The sequence below is a fragment of the Carcharhinus amblyrhynchos genome, chromosome 22 (genome assembly GCF_965287045.1).
Source record: "Carcharhinus amblyrhynchos chromosome 22, sCarAmb.v2.hapA, whole genome shotgun sequence".
Classification (NCBI taxonomy): domain Eukaryota; kingdom Metazoa; phylum Chordata; class Chondrichthyes; order Carcharhiniformes; family Carcharhinidae; genus Carcharhinus; species Carcharhinus amblyrhynchos.
Window position 1 is genome coordinate 27,595,208 of NC_137345.1, and position 19,552 is coordinate 27,614,759.

General features: G+C 41.4%; 1 protein-coding gene and 1 long non-coding RNA gene across 2 annotated transcripts in view; one reads left to right on the plus strand and one right to left on the minus strand.

Moving 5' to 3' along the window:
• Positions 1–307: 307 nt before the first annotated feature.
• LOC145357022 (uncharacterized) lies at positions 308–19,108 on the plus strand. The gene is made up of 4 exons (XR_013889233.1): positions 308–624; positions 6,625–6,677; positions 8,072–8,146; positions 17,509–19,108. It is a non-coding gene; the product is annotated as an uncharacterized LOC145357022 (long non-coding RNA).
• The window catches only part of LOC145357021 (diphosphoinositol polyphosphate phosphohydrolase 1), a 72,490-nt gene continuing 68,708 nt past the window's right edge, over positions 15,771–19,552 (minus strand). The window contains exons 4-5 of the mRNA XM_080210066.1: positions 19,124–19,208; positions 15,771–16,928 (exon numbers count right to left, since the gene is read on the minus strand). Of these exons, the coding sequence (XP_080066192.1) occupies positions 16,735–16,928; positions 19,124–19,208 (279 nt within the window). The 3' untranslated portion in view covers positions 15,771–16,734. The remainder of the gene's footprint in view (positions 16,929–19,123; positions 19,209–19,552) is intronic.

Here is a 19,552-nt window from a genome sequence, read left to right on the forward strand (position 1 = left end):
CTGTTCCAGCAGCCAGGCTGATTTGAGACATGAATGAATGAATGAAGCAGGCAGTGCCGCTTTGCTAACTCGCCCCATGCTTCACACTATGTGCTGCTGCTCAAAGGGGCTCCCGCGCACGCGCTGCTTTCCAGGAACTTTCCAAGAACTCGCGTCACCTGTTCTTGTTGCCGTTTCACCGTCGGCCAATCAACGGCGGTCCTGCCATTGTGACGGCACAGACGGGGGCGGGTCCGGTGACGTGCTGGGTTCGGCGCCCTCTCAATGCGGGGGAGGGGGGCGGGGCTGGGAGTCGGGCTGGGATTTCAGGAACCAGCTTCTTCTCGTCGGGACTGAGACCGGGCGCCGCTGCCTGAGTCGCTCACTTTCAACAATACTTGACACTGCCCGTCGCTGGAATCGTCCATTCGTTCTTCATTCAACCCGAAAGATGAATCGCAGTTGTGTCGAAATAAAAAAAAACGGATGCAGGAATCTGAAAGAGAAAATGCTGCAAAAACTCAGCAGGTTCTGAAACAGAGAAAAACGTCTCAACCGGTCTGAATTACAATTGTTTGATGATGCATCAGCAGCCCACTCTGCCCTGCTGTCAGATTGTTTTTTTTTTGCTTTCTGAGTACCCAGGTAAATTTCTTTTTAAGTTTTCTCTTTTTTTACATTTTTTTATGCATCTCGCATTTGCATTTATCCCCCCCCCCGCCCCCCCAGAAACTGCTGGATTGCATCAGCTCCTCAGAGGAGATTTGTGCGCAAAGTCTGCCTCTTGGATGTGGACACAAAGCAGGCAGACTGGGGATGCTGCAGACACTTCTTAAGGGCGAGGACAACGAGAGAAGTGACTGTTGCCGGGGGTTCGGGGGGCGGTGGGGAGGAGGGGAAAGCAGAGATCCGGGGAATAACACTGCTATTCAGTGTTAATAACAGCTAGATAACACAGTTTTAGCATTGTTCCTCGAAAGCTCGCCTGCAATCTCAATGGGCCGAATGACCTTCTTTCTATGAATCAGTGATTAAGACAGAACGAGCTTCGAAAGTGAATTATTCGGGCGGCATCGGAGTGCAATTACTTGTGACATCAACCATACTTTCAAAGAATTACTATCGTCAATCCATGGTTGAATTTAATAAATCGTTGACTATTTCTATTCCTCGAATGTACAAGTCACTGTTTATTTTTTGTGAAGGTCGGCATTTGTAAAATTCAATTGTGTGACATCAGGAGGGGAGTATTCTCTAATCATCGCAATATAGTTGTGGGTGGGGAGATAATTTGTCTCCCAAATGTTAATGTCCAAGCAGAGAATAAATACGTGCACATTAAAAATGTCACAGTATGATACTGTAACCGGGGGGGAGGAGAACCCAGATTCCAGGACTGCCAAGTGTTACACCTTTTTTGATCGACGTAGCAAAGGGGAAAGGCAAAACTGGATCGGTGGGAGAGAGTGGGAGTTTGTAACCCTGAGAATTGGGGTGTGGATAAGCAGGGTCAGATCGCAAACTGCCAACAAGCCCCAGTATAGCCAAACTGGCAGAGTACGTGAGCCGACTTCACCATTGCAAAAAAAAACATAATCGGTGGCAAAGAGCTCGAATCTCAGCGGGACAGAAAAACAAAGACAATTGCAAACAAAACACACTGGAAAACACTTTTGAGAATATGTGACAATGGCAACGAGCACCAGCCAGTTGGTAAGGAAGTGGTGTAATCTGCCAATTCATACAGAAGGAATTATTCAGCTTTTGCGCAATTGATTCCAGTATAAAAATGCAGTTCTTGTGCAATACAACAAGCAGTCGAGTTCAAAGAAGGTTTAAGTATGACTGCTCTCCGTTGCCCCAGTCCCATTATGAGGCTACAGCGTCCTCTGGTGGAATTATGTTTAGGGTGAAATAAAATTTCTCATAGAAAAGTTACAGCACAGAGCCCGTTCAGCCCATTGTGTCCGCCAACCAAAAGGAAAAGAGAAACTAGCTGCTCATCTTAATCTCGCTTTCCAGCACCTGATCCGTAAATCTTTTTAATTACTGTCACAAGTGGGCTTACATTAACACTGCAATCATAGAATCTACAGTGCAGAAGGAGGCCATTTGGCCCATCCAGTCTGCGCTGACCACAATCCCACCCAGGCCCTATCTGTATTTACCCGAGCTAATCCCTGACACTAAGGGGCAATTTACCATGGTCAATCCACCAAATCTGCACATTTTTGGACTGTGGGAGGAAACTGGATCACCCAGAGGAAATACACATACACACACACACACACACACACACGGAGAATGCAAACTACACAAAGACAGTGACTGAAGCTGGGAATCGAACCTGGGTCCCTGGTGAATGTGAGGCAGCAGTGCTAACCACTGTGCCGCCTTGAAGTTACTGAGAAAATTCCCTAGTCGCCACATTCCGGCACCTGTTTGGGTATACTGAGGGAGAATTTAGCAAGGCAAGTGCACCTAACCAACACACCTTTCGGAATATGGGAGGAAACCAGAGCACCTGGAGGAAACCCACACAGACATGGGGAGAACATGCAAACACCATACAGACAGTGACCCAAGCCAGGAATCAAACGCAGGTCCCAGGTGCTGTGAGGCAACGGTGCTAACCACTGTTCCACTGTAGCACCCTTACAGGTTACCTGAGTTGAGCTTTTCAGCCTTATGTTTGCATTGTGCATACTGACATCATCACGGTTTCTCTAAGTATTTGGTGGCCTATGAAATTACTTTAAAAGTCATGACATTCAAGCATGGAAACAGGCCCTTCGGCCCAACTTGTCCATGCTGCCCCTTTGTTTTTAACCACTAAGCTAGTCCCAAGTTCTCGCGTTTGGCACATATCCCTCTGTACCATCTTATCCATGTAACTAAACGCTTTTTAAAAGACAAAATTGTACCCGTCTCTACTACTACTTCTGGCAATTTGTTTCAGACACTCACCACCCTGTGTGTGAAAAAATTGCCCCTCTGGACCCTTTTGTATCTCTTCCACTCACCTTAAACCTATGTCCCCTAGTTTTAGAATCCCCTACTTTTGGGAAAAAATATTGACCATATTGACAGGATCTACAGGCATTTAGAGATACAAGGACTAATTAGGGACAAAAGGGTAGTCACTGATTATGTAGACCCACAGGTAACTAATGAGACAAATACCAGTTGAGTTGTGTGTTACATGGGACATTTCCTCCAACTGCAGCAGGCGACGGTGCAGAGGGACCTCGGGGTCCTTGTGCATGAGTCGCAAAAATCCAGCCTGCAGGTGCAGCAGGTGGTCAGGAAGGCTAATGGGATGCTGGCCTTCATAGCGAGGGGGATTGAATATAAAAGTAGGGAGGTCTTGCTGCAGCTGTATAGGGCATTGGTGAGGCCGCAGCTGGAGTACTGTGTGCAGTTTTGGTCGTCGCACTTACGCAAGGATATTTTGGCCTTGGAGGGGGTACAGAGGAGGTTTACTAGGCTGATACCGGAGTTGAGGGGGTTGAGCTATGAGGAGAGGCTGAATAAACTAGGCTTGTACTCGTTAGAGTTTAGAAGAATGAGGGGAGATCTCATTGAGACATATAAAATGATAAATGGGATGGATAGGACAGAGGTGGAGAGACTCTTCCCGCTCAGAAAGGACAGTAGGACTAGGGGGCACAGCCTCAAGATAAAGGGGGGCCGGTTTAGAACGGAGTTGAGGAGGAACTTCTTCACTCAAAGGGTGGTGAATCTCTGGAATTCTCTGCCCGTTGAAGTGGTGGAGGCTGCCTCGCTAAATATTTTTAAGACGCGGGTTGATGGGTTTTTGAAAAGCGAGGGGATTAAGGGTTATGGGGAGAGGGCGGGAATGTGGAACTGAGCCATGACAGATCAGCCATGATCTTATTGAATGGCGGGGCAGGCTCGAGGGGCTAGGTGACCTACTCCTGCTTCTATTTCTTATGTTCTTATGTTCTTCAAGCAACGCACATGCTAGCTTCACATTTTGCCGAATGAGTGCTAAAAGCAAAATGCTGCCGATGCTGGAATCTGAAACAAAATCAGAAAATGCTGGAACATCTCAGCAGGTCAGACAGTATCTGTGCAGGGATTATAGAGCCAATGTTTCGAGTCTGGGTGACCCTTCGTCAGAGTAGGGCAGGATTGCAATTTTAATGTTTCCTTGGTGCCTCCTGCAATGAAAAAAGTCCCCCAGCACTGGAACATCAACCAAGATCAGCCAATTAAGTCATAAAAAATGGAAAAGCAAATACTGCAGATACTGGAAATCTAAAATGAACTCCCAACATGCTGGGAACACTCAGCAGCTCAGGCAGCAGCTGTGGAGTAATTATTTCACACCTTGATAAGAATGGCAAAGTTGTTACATATATTAGTACAAGCTTGTGACATTTGCTTGGGTAGAAATGACAGCACATAGTAAAATATTTTACTGAGCCCCAACTCATCCAAATAGGAGATACATTTCTAATTGGATATAGACATATTAAATAAAAGAAACACCAAGCTTACACACAAATCTCCAGGCTGTAAAATTGCTTCAGTTCCTCTCTCCTGACATTCCAGATAAGTTGGGAGTTGTGCTACATTCGTAGCCTAAGTGGGTTCCCTTATCATAAAAGTAGTAACGAATGAGGGAAGGTGAAAATGGCTCTGGTATCTTCCCAAATACTAAGCACAGAGTTAGAGGTAGTGATCCCTCTTTGATGTTGGCCTGAATCTATCAAGGTTTCTTCTGAAGTGGAAATACCTGTCCTACCACAGGCACACTTAAGGCAACTGCTTGAACGAGGAACAAAGGAGCTTGCTTTATTTCCCTCTTGTAGCACTCGTTTCAAAGGGTGTCCGCAATAACTGAGTCTCCAGTCCTGTTCTCAGAGTGGACAATCCCAGAGGGGAAGATGTAGTTTTTAAAGGGTTAGTCTGTCTTTGGCCAGGAATCGGTGCACTCACCTTTTTGACTGGTAGAGGCTGCCTTTTCTACTCACCTACTAGATACTGAATTCCCCCAGGGTTTACACCTTCGTGGTGGCTGGCTTAGACATACAAGTGTGTCTAACTCTAAACCATTGCAGGCAATCTGATTCAAGAGACACAGGGAATTGGAAAGTACCAAAATCGACCAATTTCAAATCCACTCATTGTCTGAAACTGACAATTGATTGGGCAAATAATGGTTCATTTTGGGATTGGGAGGAATTCTGATTATTGCATTGGGGCAGCACGGTGGCACAGTGATTAGCATCAGCGACCCAGGTTCAATTCCCGGCTTGGGTCCCTGTCTGTGTGGAATCTGCATGTTCTCCCTGTGTCTGCTGAGTTTTCCTGGGTGCTCTGGTTTCCTCCTAAGGTCCAAAATATGTGCTGGTTAGGTGTATTAGCCAAGCTAAAATTCTCCCTCAGTGTACCCAGACAGGCACCAAAGTGTGGCAACCAGGGGATTTTCACAGCAACTTCATTGCAATGTTAATGTAAGCCTACTTGTGAAACTAATAAATAAGCTTTAAACTTTAATAAAATGAGCATTTCCAATTTCATGGGTTCCTACATTCTGCCAAATGATTTGTGAAAAGCAATTTGTATTTCTCTATAAATGGGATACATGGAGAATTGAGCGTGGTTTCACTTGTATGAAAGTCTGCAACATTGATATTTTAACTTACTGGATTATCACAGTCTGCGCTGATGTTTCAGCCATTAATACCATTATTACCGGGCGGCACGGTAGCACAGTGGTTAGCACTGCTGCTTCACAGCTCCAGGATCCTGGGTTTGATTCCCGGCTTGGGGCGCTGTCTGTGTGGAGTTTGCATATTATCCTCGTGTCTGCGTGGGTTTCCTCCGGGTGCTCCGGTTTCCTCCAACAGTCCAAAGATATGCGGGTTAGGTTGATTGGCCGTGCTAAGAAATTGCCCCTTAGTGTCCAGGGATGCGTAGGTTAGAGGGATTAGTGGGTATAATATGTTGGGATATGGGGGTAGGGCGTGGGTGGGAGTGTGTTCGGTGCAGACTCGATGGGCCGAAGGTCCTCTTTCTGCACTCTTGGGGTCTATGATTCGATGATTATAGTTGCATATATGTATTATCAAAGACATGGAATTGTTAAGGCAGTATTGATATAGTAAAATGGGTAAATACCTAAAGTAGCCACAATGTGGAGATGTCAGCATCGGACTGGGGTAAACACAGTAAGAAGCCTCTCAACACTAGGTTGAAGTCCAACAGGTTTATTTTTTTCATGAACTCTCCACTCACCTGACAAAGGAACAGCGTTCCGAAAGCTCGTGGCATTTACTACCAAATAAACCTGTTGGACTTTAACCTGGTGTTGTGAGACTTTTTACTGTAAATACCTAAGGAACAGAAGGATCTATACAGAGAATATCACACATTACTTGATGTTTACGAATTGAAAGTACAAACATTTTTCAGAGCAATCCCTGATTGAAGGTGATATCTTTTAAATAGATGGTTTAAGACAGACTTTTCAACAGAAAATCTATATAATGATGTTTACTGTAACATTTTTGCTTTAATTTCCCCGATTTATATGAGAAATGATATAGGCTTGTTTTTATCCTTTTATGGCAGAAGAGCTAAATCAAATCACAGAATGCAAATTTATATCCACAGAATGCAGTCTATATCCTCAGAACCTGATGTGGAGATGCCGGTGTTGGACTGGGGTAAGCACAGTAAGAAGCCTCACAACACCAGGTTAAAGTTCAACAGGTTTATTTGGTAACATAAGCCATAAGCTTTCGGACCACTGCCCCTTCACTCACCTGATGAAGGGGCAATGCTCCAAAAGCCTGTGGCTTGTGCTATCAGATAAACCTGTTGGACTTTAACCTGGTGTTGTGAGACTACTTACATTCCTCAGAACCACCAGTAATAAAGATAAGTTCCAATTTCCTCCTCTTTTACGAGTAACATGGATCAATTTTTAAGTGGCATGCCACTTTACAATCTACTCTTGATGTTTCAAAACTTGGTGTATAGCTAGTGTTTCTGATATTCTGATACCAGTACTTGCTCATCCAGAAAAGTTATTGTTGTCCCTCTTTCCTGCAGATGTATGTTAACTATCTTAAGTCACAACTTGAGTGAAACAGAAAGAAGGTCCTCAATAGAGAGATGAATAGGGATGGGGCATACAAGACCTGTATGTAGTTATAAATATCACAAGGGATTGAGACTTGTATCTTAATAAAGGCAATCCCTAATACAGATCTGAAAGGAGTAACAAATCTGCATTTATGTAAGGCATTTTGAATTCAAATAATAGAAATCCTGTAATAATTCAGCTTCGGGCCAGTATCCTGTTACCAACACTGTTTATTGTGCACTAAAGGAAATGGCTGCTCCCACGTCTTACAGTCAGATAGTCTTCACCTTGGGACCTATAATGCCAGTCCAGGTAAAGTTACAGGCTTAAAAACCTCCGCTGGCTGTTTACCCTTGGGCAAACCTCCATTCCCTCAATAAGGCAGCTCGTACTCCACGAAGCCCTTGGGATAGCTATTGATGATCTACTGTGGCCCTTGTGTTCATCATAACGTTCCCCCCTTCCCCTCCACTTAGGTCCATGTCTCTCCCAGTATCCGCTGCGAGGATGTCCTTCTTGGTGATTGGAACTAAGGTGGAGGTCTATGGAAGGTACGGCTTGATCAGACAGTGTAAACCAAACAGGGGACCTTTTTCAGAGGGAGTGTCGTAAAGTTACTGAAGCAGCTTCCTTCTCATGTCAGAGGCCCATTTCTTCAGGCACTACGAGTCTGTACCTTCGCTATCAGAAGGGCCAAAGCAGAGTCAGCTGGTACAGGCAGCAGTTATCTCATGGCAGGGATAGCTTGGGCATGGACACCTTGGCACTGAGGTGACCTAAGTGCTTCTTCAGGGCATTATCCTGACCTTGGAATTTTAAGATACTGCCTGTTTTCTCCATTATGAAGATTGGACCCCATTTGTCAAGTTCCTTATGAGCCACATCACCAACTGCAAAAGTTCTTTATGTTCTTGTGGAATCAAAGTTTCTTATTTTTGGTTTTCCTGTTGGGACGCCACACTCCCTGCCAAGTTTGGGAGTAATAGGTTCCATCTGGTATGAAGCCGTCATCTCATCAACTATTCTGCTGGAGCAACAGTCCTTGTGGTGAGTAGTGTGGTCCTGTAATCAAACAAAAATCATGTCAACTTAGTCTCCATGGATGCTGTTGGTTGTCTCCTTATTCTATTTATGAAGGTTTGAACCGCCCATTCTGCCAGTCTGTTTGATGACAAGTGATAAGGTGGAGTACGGATGTGTCAGATACCATTGTTCATAGCTAGTGAAGACCATGCCATTATCTACTCAGAGTCCCTTACTTGTGGAGAAACCATCTTTTCAGTTTATTGGAAACCGCTTGGTACCACAGCAGGAAATCTCTCTCCACTTCCATCTTTGTGTGGGGCACCCAGTTGTGTTGATTGTCACACATTTCCAGGTAGACTCATTCAATTCAAACTGGAGATAGGCAACCTGGAGAATGTTTTGCCACCTGTTAACTTAGCAAACAGATCTTCGATCCAGGGAATAGGACACCTATCAAGTTTGGAGGCTTGATTGACCATCAGTTTGTAACTCTTGCAAGGACAAACTAATTTGTCAGGTTTAAGAACAGGGATTATGGATGCAGCCCATTCTGCAAACTGCACTGGCCTTATTATACCCAAGCTTCAAGGCATCCTAGTTCAGTTTTTCCAGCATGGAGTAAGTGACTGGCCTGGCTCTGAATACCTAGGTGTAACATCAGGGCCAATGTAAATCTTGCCCTTGGCTCCTATTTTCCCCACTTTTTCCAGAAAAATAACTGCATAGAGAACCCCACCCCCCCCCTCCCCCTCCCAAACCTAGCCTGAGGATCTTCAAGTTCAGTCAAATCTGATGAAGCCAATCTCTCCCCATTAGGCTTGGTTCGTGCCCTGTACAAGTTGGAGATGAGTTGATTGCTATTTGTAAATCAACTGGACCACTCACATAGGTAGCTTGGCTGGCCTTCGTATTTTCCAACTTCAGGAGAGGGATGCCCAATTGAAGTCTGTTCTCCGATATTGGAGATTGTGGCTCCTCTGTCCACATCCATCTTCAAGGAGTGGCCATTTACTAGTAATTCCACCATTATTGGAGTAACTTTTGAGAATACAATTCAGTTGTAGTGTCCGTTTCAGGAAGAGGGGATACCTGCTACACGGTACATTCAGGTACTGGCTTCGGTTTTCTCTCTCGGTAGCATTTTTTTTGCCTGTTCCTGAAACATTGCTGTGTCTTTGCAGTAATCTGTCCTCTGGCAACACCTTTCTGGAACATATGCGTCAACCTTGCCTTTCTTTGACTGCCTAATGGAGACAGAGTTCCTATATCAAATGGGAGCCTTTAATATCTGATTGAACAAGCACACTCCATTGGTGACTGGTTGCATGAGGTTGTTTCCCTCCCACCACCCCCACCCACCCCACCCAATTGAAGAACATCGCTGTCTGATGCTCCCTGAAGCTTTTCTGTGTATTCAAGTGACAAGGTTATCTCAATGGCTTTTTAAAGTCCAAATTGTGTTCTGCCAACAGCTTCCTTTGGGTGGTTAGGTCACTTAATGCCACATTCCAATCTGTCCCATAACATTTCATTAAGAGGTGGTCCAAATTCAGTGTTCAGCTAGTTTCAGCAACCTAGCCAAGAACTTAGTGACTTGTTCCCCAGGGATTCTCCCAACCACGTTGAAGTGATATTGCTGAAGAATAACCCAATCAGTGTTTTTTTTAAACCAGGCCTATCAGTTCTTTATAAAGTTTTGAGTTGGGGTACCCAGATAGGTCAGACTTCTTATTAAACTGAAAGTCAGGGCACTGCATGCTGTTGGCAATAACACTTTTTGCTTTTCATTTTTTCAATGTTGTTAGCATACAGGAAGTAACTCATGTGTTCAGTGTATTAGGCCCAGTCTTCCACGTTAGTATAATCGGTCCTGAATTGCCCCAAAAGTGTCAAAATAGCTTTTTCTTACCAGAGAAATTTTTGATGTTCAGAGGTTATCCGGAGGGAAAGGTTGGGGGGGGGGGGGGGGGGGGTGGTGCGGTGGTGGTGGGAAATAGATTTTCGCCTCATTGCCAATGTAGTAATTCAGCAACATCCAAGTTTCCCATTACCAACACCCTTTATTGTGCACCAAAGGCTGCTGTCACATCTTAGCCAGACAGTCTTCACCTCAGGACCTACAATACCAGTCAGGTAAAAAGTTACAAGCTTAAAACTGGCTGCTTTCCTTTGGGCAAGCCTTGCTAGCTCAATAAGGAAGCTCATGCTCCACAAAGTCCATGGGTAGATGTACTGATGATCCACTGTGGCCTTCATGGTTGTTATAGCAGTCCCTATTCATCCTTCCGAGTTATTTTTATTAGTGTACAAATAGTACATGAACCAGAATTAAATTATTTTGAAATAGACATTTGGACATCTATGAATGTCTATTGCTAACAACTATGTATTCTCCATTTGCTACAAAAAAATTATTTTTGGCTAAAAACAAATCACTTCACAATGAGATGATGGGAGGATTTGCAATCTGATTCACCATCCAGTGACCCTGACATTAATACCCCTTTCATGGCTGTAACCATATCAGCAAATAGTCTGGTTCGTCCAATACAGCAGTAGAGTTTTATATGTGTCCATTACCCATTTAACGACAAAGAGCAGTTCCACCAATTACAAACGATTTCTCGGGTGCTAACCTTGGATTCCAATCTCCCTTCCAGAGGACTGTCAAGAACTCGCAACTTCTGGTGCAAGAGAAAGAAATGCCCCACTAAACCCATTCTCACTGGGGAAAACAATCAGAACAAGGTTAACCTGGAATAAGATTGGAGCATTTACATAATTTGTAATTGTTAATCAAGTTAAAATGCAACATCAATAAACATCAAAAATAGAAGTAGGCCATTCAGCCCTTCGAGTCTGCTCTGCCATTCATTTTGATCACGACTGATCATCAAATTCAATATCCCGATTTCCCTTTCCTCCCATATCCCTGTGATCCCTTTAGCCCCAAGAGTAGTATCTAATTTTTCTTGAAATCAGACACTGCTTTGGCCTCAACTATATTGCGGTAATGAATTCCACACATTCAGTACTCTCTGGGTGAAGAAATTTCTCTTCACCTTCATTCTCCTCAAACTATCTTTGACTCCTAGTTCTGGACTCCCCCACCACTGGGAACATTCTTTCTGAATCTATCCCGTGTAACCCTGTTAGAAATTTCAAAGTTTCTATGAGATCCCCTCTCACTCTTCTAAACTCCAGTGAATATAATCTTAACTGACTTAGTGTCTCCTCATATGACAGACCTGCCAGGAATCAGCCTGGTAAACCTTTGCTGTACTCCTTCTTTAGCAAGGACATCCTTCCTCAGATGAGGACACCAAAACTGCACACAATACTCCAGATGTGGTCTCACCATGTTCTATACAATTTCAGCAAAACATCCCTATCCCTCAATTCCTCTCACTATGAAGGCCAACATACCACTTGCCTTCTTTACTGTCTGTTGTACTTGCACACTTACTTTCAGTGACTGATACAAGGACTCTCAAGGTCTCATTGAATAGCCACCTTTGTTTTCACCCATTCAAGTAATAATCAGTCTTTCTATTCTTGCTACCAAAGTGGATAACCTCACAATTATCGACATTATACTGCGTCTGCCATGCAGATGCCCATACACACAGCCTGTCCAAATCACATTGAAACATCTTGGCATTGTCCTCATAGCTCACCCTCTCACCCAAATTCATATTATCTGCAAATTGAGATAATACATTCAGTTCCCTCTTCCAAATCTTTATGTGAACAGATCCCTGCAGAACCACACTAGTCACTGACTGCCAACTAGAAAAAGACCCATTTATGCCAACTCTTCGCGTCCTATCTACTGACCAGATTTCTTATGTGAGACCATTTCGAAAGCCTTCTGAAAGTCTAAATAAACCACATCCACTGGTTCTCTTCAGTCAACTCTACTATTATATCCTCCAAAAATTCCAATAAATTCATCAAGCACGATTTCCCTTTTGTAAATTCATGCTTTGTCTGATTACACCACTGAGTTATGAAATCCTCGATAATGGACTCGAGCAAGTTCCCCAGTACCAACATTAGGCTCACTGGTCTATCATTCCCTGATTTCTCTCTACCTCCCTTTTTGAATAGTAGGCTTACATTAGCTACCTTCCAATCTGTGGGACATATTCCAGAGTCCAAGGAATTTTGGAAAATAACCACCAATGGACCCATTCCCAGGGCCACTTCGTTAAGTAGTTTGGGATGGAGATTATCCACCTTGAATCCCAATTTCCCCAAAATCATTTTTCTAATGCTAATTCCTGCAAAAGCTGGTAATTCTGATCCAGATTTTGCTGAAAAAGGAACCATTCATGCAGTTATTAATGCAAAAAACTGGTTAGCAATGTGAAATACAAGTTGCCACCAGTAGTGCTCAATTTATAACGCTCCCTTATTAGCTTCACAAAACATCTCACCCTTAATTTTCCAATGTTAAAATTGTATTTGCACATCACTAAAATTCACAGTTTAAGTATCGTCTGAACAGTTATAATTGTTAATGTCTGTCAACACCTCTTCCCAGAAAGTAAACAATTATTGTGAATTTAAGTTTTAAACTTAATGTTTTAACGTTTTACTTTTCACTTTTCTGTACCCAATTTGATATTGAATACAATCAATTTCACTCCAAGTTTTTTTTTTGAAGCTTAATGTCACAAATAACACTACACATTAACACTGCAATAAAGTTACTTTGAAAATCCCCTAGTTGCCACCTTCCGGCACCTGTTTGGCTACACTGAGGGAGAATTTAGTATAGCCAATGCATGTGGACTCGCCAACTTTAAAGGCATTCAAATCGTCAGTCGATAGGCATATGAATAACATTGGAATAGTTTAGGTTAGAGGGTCATTAGATTGGTTCCATTGGTTGGTGCAACATCGAGGGCCGAAGGGCCTATACTGTGCTGTAACGTTCCATGTTCTAACCAGCACGTCATGCGAACTGTGGATGAACCTGGACCACCCAGAGGAAACCCAAGTGGATACAGCGAGAACTTGCAGACTCCACAGACAGTGATCCAAGCCAGGAATCAAACCCAGGTCCTTGGGGGCTGTGAGACAGCAGTGTTAATCACTATGCCACTGTGCTGTTCATTCTTCAATCCTATATCATTGAATGCAATAGTGTTTGTGCTACTGTTCACTAAGGATTCTGTCGTTAATACACAGCTTGCATTTCCAGCAATTATAAGAGCAAAAATATTTAAAACTGAAACATGCAATTGTAATATCAACAAAAAGGCACACGAATAGCATGTTTTTTCAAAATCTGGCCCAAAATTTATATTTGGCTTCCTCGAACTACACACTGTTCATCTCTGCCTAGATTATACATACAAAAAAATCCACAAAGATTCAAATATATTAAAAATAATTTTTGGCAAAACCCAGAAGTGAAAGATGAAATTCATCAGTGAAGTGAGGTGTAATGTTATAGGAAGAATGAGAGACAATACAAATTAAACGGAGGGAAAACTGGATATGTACATTTAATCTTTGAAGGCAGCAGAACAAGTTGAGAAAACTGTTAAAACAGCTTTTGGTATCTTAGCTTTACGAGTAGAGGCATAAAATATGGAAGCAAGGTGGCTAAATGTTTATAAAATACTGATTAGGCCCCATAGACATTAAGACCGATTCTGGGCTCCGCACATTAGGAAGGATGTAAGGTGTTGGGAGACAATGGTGAGATGAACTCATATTACCGGGGCTGAGGTACTTCTGTTTTGTCAGGTACAGGCAAATCTGGGGTTGTTCTCCTTGGAACAGAGAAGAGCCAGGCATAATTGGATAGAGGTATTCAACAATTGAATGGTTTTGGGTAGAGTAAACAAGACTAAACTGTTTCTTATGACAGAGGGCAGTAACTGGAGGACCTGCATTTATGGTGACAGCTAAAAGAACCAGAAGTAACTCAAAAAGTGAAGTATATCTGGAATGTACTGCCTGATGGGGGAAGCAAATTCATTATCATTCAGAAAAAAAATATTTAAAGGGACAAATATGGGGTAAGAAGGAAATAGAAGAATGAGACCAACTGAATAGCTCTATCATACAACCACTCACTATCAGCTGAATGCCATCTTCTCATGCTCATCATTCTGGATTCTAGAGTGTGTATTGAAGGGAAAAAAAATGGTCACCCACACCACTTGGAAGCAGCTTCTCCCCTGGTACTTGATTGGGTGGGACTGGTGCTAGTTCTTTCAGTGGCAACTTCTCTTATCCTTTTACAATAAATGGTATGTTTGACGAACATGGTTAAGAGTAACAGGAATTTATTTGTCACATCATTGAGGTATGATTTTCAATTGTGGGAATTTGATACAATACCCTGAAAAGCAATGGGCCACGAAAGATCTTGTTTTCAATGAAATCTATTGAAACTTCAGACCTCCGATTTTAATGCTAACAGATCAGTGAAAATATAAATACATTTTCTTCACTGGCATAAATTATTTGAACAGCATAACATTCTCAACTTAAATCACATTAAATAAAATTGCACTTTATAAATGTAACAAAGTCAGCACCTGGTTTTTGAAATACTGTTGAGTTTTTATTTGTTGGCACAGGTTTATTACAATCTTCAATCTCTTGCCTCACATGTGCATCACACTCAAGTCAGGAAAAATAAGACACTTCCTCCAGTGACTGAATCTCTCCAACTGATGTATAACAGTTGCATTAAAATGTGAAGGGCAGGATAACATGCCTCATATTCTTACCAATACTGACCATCGTAAAAACTAGCACTTATCCCTTCCATCTAAGGCTTTACACAGGAAAGCACCAAAAATGACATGTATATACAGTGCATTAATTGCAGGTAAAAGCTGAAAGCATTAAGTGGTCATAATCAACTGATTCCATTTGTTTCACTTTTATATATCAACAAGATTTTAATGTCTGCTCTTCAAAAACACAAAGTAGTTGTATGATTCAGTACTCAATTTTACTTTAACTGAAACTTCATTTATCACATCAGCACATTTTCAGGGTATGTACTTAAGCATAAGTAACAACTAATAGTTGTCACTTTTTAAACATCACTAGAGAATAGGGCAATGCTTTAATGAAAACTCAGTTTTCTGATGCTGTTCCAGTCTGCTTTAAACCCTCACCACTGAGCCAGGGATTAGAATCATTTCTTCCTGTGTAAAGCAATAGTTTCTAGACTCCCAAGTCTTCCAACATCTTAAAAAATGCAATCGGAAAAAGTTGCAAAAAATAATTTGTACAGTGATGTTAGTATTCCACAGTTCTATAATTGTGAATATTTATTTACATTGCTTTTTAAACTGACTGAACTGGGTGAAGGGATAGCTGACTACGCATGATGAGTTAAAAATCAGCTCATCCCTACGTTGACAAAAAGGGTGTTTTCTCCAGCAATGATCATTTCTCTATTGAGGTGACGAGGTACAATCTGTTGTTAGTCAGCAGATTGTACAAGTATTGAGGCCAATACTCCATGACAATCTCCAATTCCTGGATTCCCATATTAAAACAAACTAAATCAATTAAATAGGTTGAAATTATTTTGGTGATCAATAACACATTTCAAAAGAAACAGTGCTATATTTTGTTTCTCAGTAAAAAAAAAGCAAACCAAGAATTTGTTTAAAAAAGGAAAATGTACTGTACAGGGTAATTTCTGTTCCACATTTTACTAATCCAGAGTTGGAATTTAAAAACCAGGTTACACAGTTTAAATGCTTAAGCAGTATACAGTGTTCTTTTTAAATTGCAAGAACAAAAACACAATCAGAAAACTCGAAACACCAAATTCTCAGCTCTGTTAAGACCTTGAATTGCCTGCAAACAACATCCTTTAACTCCAGTGTAGAACGAAACAGGGAGAGTAGCAGAGATTAGGAAAATGAAGCTGCGACACCGAAATGTGCACTGCTAAACTGAATATTATCCAAAGCTCCACAGAAGGTAACACCCAATATGCATGGCTTGAACTTGTCTTATATAAGGTAAAATGCTTTAAAGGCCTTATTCAGCAGTTTTGTGTACAAGCTAACAGAAGTACTGTGATGAAGTGTGTGTCATGAATGTTATCCCACATACTAGTACAGGTCAGTGATCAACAGTTCTGTAGCTTCCTTTGTTTTTACGTAAACAGCAATAGTGCAGGTGATAAAGCCAGCAAAAAATTTACAAAAGCTATATATAAAAAGTTGCAGAGAACTAAAATCGATACCCATTTGGCACCCAAACAATATCCTTAGGTTGAAATCCAAGTCACCATGACAATTAGGAATTCTATAGGATAATACCTGGGGGACAATTGGATGCAACACCGGTACCTTAATTTCACAATCCTATCAAAAATATACAATATCTAACAAAAAAACTTACTAGTTATGGCTTTGATCTTCAGCACTATATTTTACATCACAATATAAAGTATTGTTATCAACATTGCGCAGATCTCCATGCAAAATTTATTTATACATGTACAATGTATAGAAGCAATCAAACTAGGTCAAACATTCTTTCACTGAACACTTCAAGTCCATGCCTTTGGGACTCGATGTATGATGAGTCAATTACTGTGGAGCTCGTCTCAGTCATCTAATGCTTGATACTGAACTCTGATTGGTGTATGTTGAGGCCTTCTCTTCAGATAATGTTGCAACAACAGGAGTTCCATTATTTGCCAAATAGCCTTGTTTGAAGGTTTCAAAATACGAGGCTTGTACAGGTTTATGACACTGAAGAACTTTAATGGCATCTTCTATTTTAAACCATTCCCTTTTTCTCCCTAAATAAAAATAAGAGAGATTAAACATACATAACTGAGTAATATTTTACCCCCTCATTCATTAGGTGTGAACAAGGAAGATGGAGGAGGGGTATGTGAGCAGAAGCAGGGGGTGGCAGGGGAGGGGTGGGTAGGCAAGCGGAGGCAGGGAGAGATAGAAAACCTGTTAGAGTAGTTACAATTAATGCACCAATTCTACAGCCCTTGGCCATTTTTAAATCAGTACAATCCATATCTTGGGGGCAACTCTGAAGGATGAAAATGGTCAACCGATCAACAAACCCACTGTATAAATACTTAAGTTCTGACAACCTAGAAACAAAAATCACTGAGCTCCTCAGCTGTTAAATGTACATGTGCACAAAATATGATATCTAAGTATAATTAATTGAAAGGAAATAGAACACCAACTGAAAAACTTGTTAATGTAATTTAAAAAACCTAACCTTCATTCAAATGATGTTGCAATGACACTGAATTTGGGAAATAGGTGGTGCTGCAGTAGCTAAGCAACAACAAAAAGAAACAAAGATACAAGACTAATTTCCATATTGTTGAGTTTATTTTCTCTCCCTTTTAGGTTGCCACTCTAGGATATACTACTTGATAAAGAAGAATAGGGAAGACAAAGATGCTCACGGCAACATAGTAAACAAGACTGCCTCCAAAAGACTGACTAAAATTTTTTTTGTTGTTGCAAGAGATCAAAATGCCAGCTGTGATAATCTAAATACTAGAGCCTGAGGTGAACTGTCTGAATTATTCTGTTCAACCCTGGGTTCAGTTCATTCCATTTTCACAGATCCAAAAAGCCATTCTGACCATGGGGGAGACATCTATAAAACATCCACATATCCACATCCTCTTGTGTGCAGTTAGTTTCTGTATCTTTGGATAACAATCTCATAATATAAATGAAGTTAAATACCACTGAGCCCTTGGATAGACTTCCAGAAGGCGTTTAACAAGGTGCCACTGATCCAAAAGGTAACATCACAGGGAATTGGGGGTAGAGTACTAGATTGGATAGAGGATTGGCTGACTGACAGAAAGCAGAGGTCAGGATAAATAGGTTCTTCTCTGGTAATGTAACTAGTGGGGTGCCGCAGGGATCAGTTCTCAGACCTCAGTTGTTTACTACACATATAAAAATAACCTGCAAGTAGGGAGAGTGTAAAAGCAAAATTTGCAGATGATACTAAAATAGGTGGGAAAACAGGCAGTGAAGAGGTAAAGATTTTACAGACGGATATAGATAGGCTGGGCAAATCGGCCAAAATTTGGCAGATGGAGTTTAATGTGGATAAGTGTGATGTGATCCATTTTGGCAGAAAAAATAGAAAGGCAAATTATCTAAATGGAAAACATTCAAAATGCGACTGGGCAGGGGGATCTTTTTCATGAATTGCAAAAAGTCAGTACGCAGTTACAACATGTAATAAAAAAAAGCAAATGGAATGTTAGCACTTATTGCAAAAGGATTGGAGTATAAAAGTAGAGAAGTGTTGTTACAATTGTATAGGGTGCTGGTTAGACCACATCTGGAGTAGTACGTCCAGTTATGATCTCCTTATTTGAGGAAGGATTGTAGGCAGTTCAGAGAAGGTTCACCAGATTGATTCGAGGAATGAAAGGATTGGTGTATCAGGAAGGATTAAACAGTTTGGGCTCAAACTCGATGGAGTTTAGAAGGATGAGGGTGGAATCTGATCGAGGTATATAAAATACTAAAGGAGATTGACAAAGTAAACGTAGACCAAACGTTCCTCCTTGTGGAGCAATCTAGAATACAAGGTCACAGGTAGAGAATGAGAAGTGGTAGGTTTAAAACTGAGATGAGGAGGAACTACTTCTCGCAGAGGGTCGTGAATTTGTGGAACTCACTATCCCATAGCATGGTGCAGTCGGAATCATTAAATGGTTTTAAAAAAAAGAGATCTATTTCTTTAAAAAAAAGAGTTAAAGGGATTTGGGGGATAGGTAGGATTTGAGGCCAGGAAGCGATCAGCCACGATATAACTGACTGGCGGACGAGGATTGAAGGGCTGAATTGCCTACTTCTGCTCCTAATTCCTATGTAATGCATTAGGATCAGCACTGCAATATAAATGAGCCATGAAATTAATGCATCATTTTAATTCCAGACCTGAAACAGACAGAGGTTAACTCAGACTGTAAATAAAGTTTCATCTTACCAATATTAACTGAATCTTCCCAATCTTCTAACACCTCTGTTATTATGAGAACGTACACATATGTTCTATGTTTCCTGTCTTGATTCTGAAAAACAATACTATTATCTTGTAATGACTTCACAATACGCATTGATTCCAAGACATACAGAATATAAAAAAAAGGAAACACAAATTTTCACTTTTCGAAACTAATTGCAACTATTGTAAAATACATTTTGTGTTTTTTTTTACAAAGAAGTGATTCCCAAAGATGTAGGGAAGTTCTCATGTTCAAAAGGTTTGTTTGCCAACTGGCATGCTAAAGTACAGTTAAGCCACACCTAGGTCAGGTCAGATTTGTTATTTAGGGGATGCAGCTTTAAATCTGTTCCTCTCCCAACAATTTTGCTAATTATTTCTAGCTTTTCTCAAGATTCAAAATCAGGATAT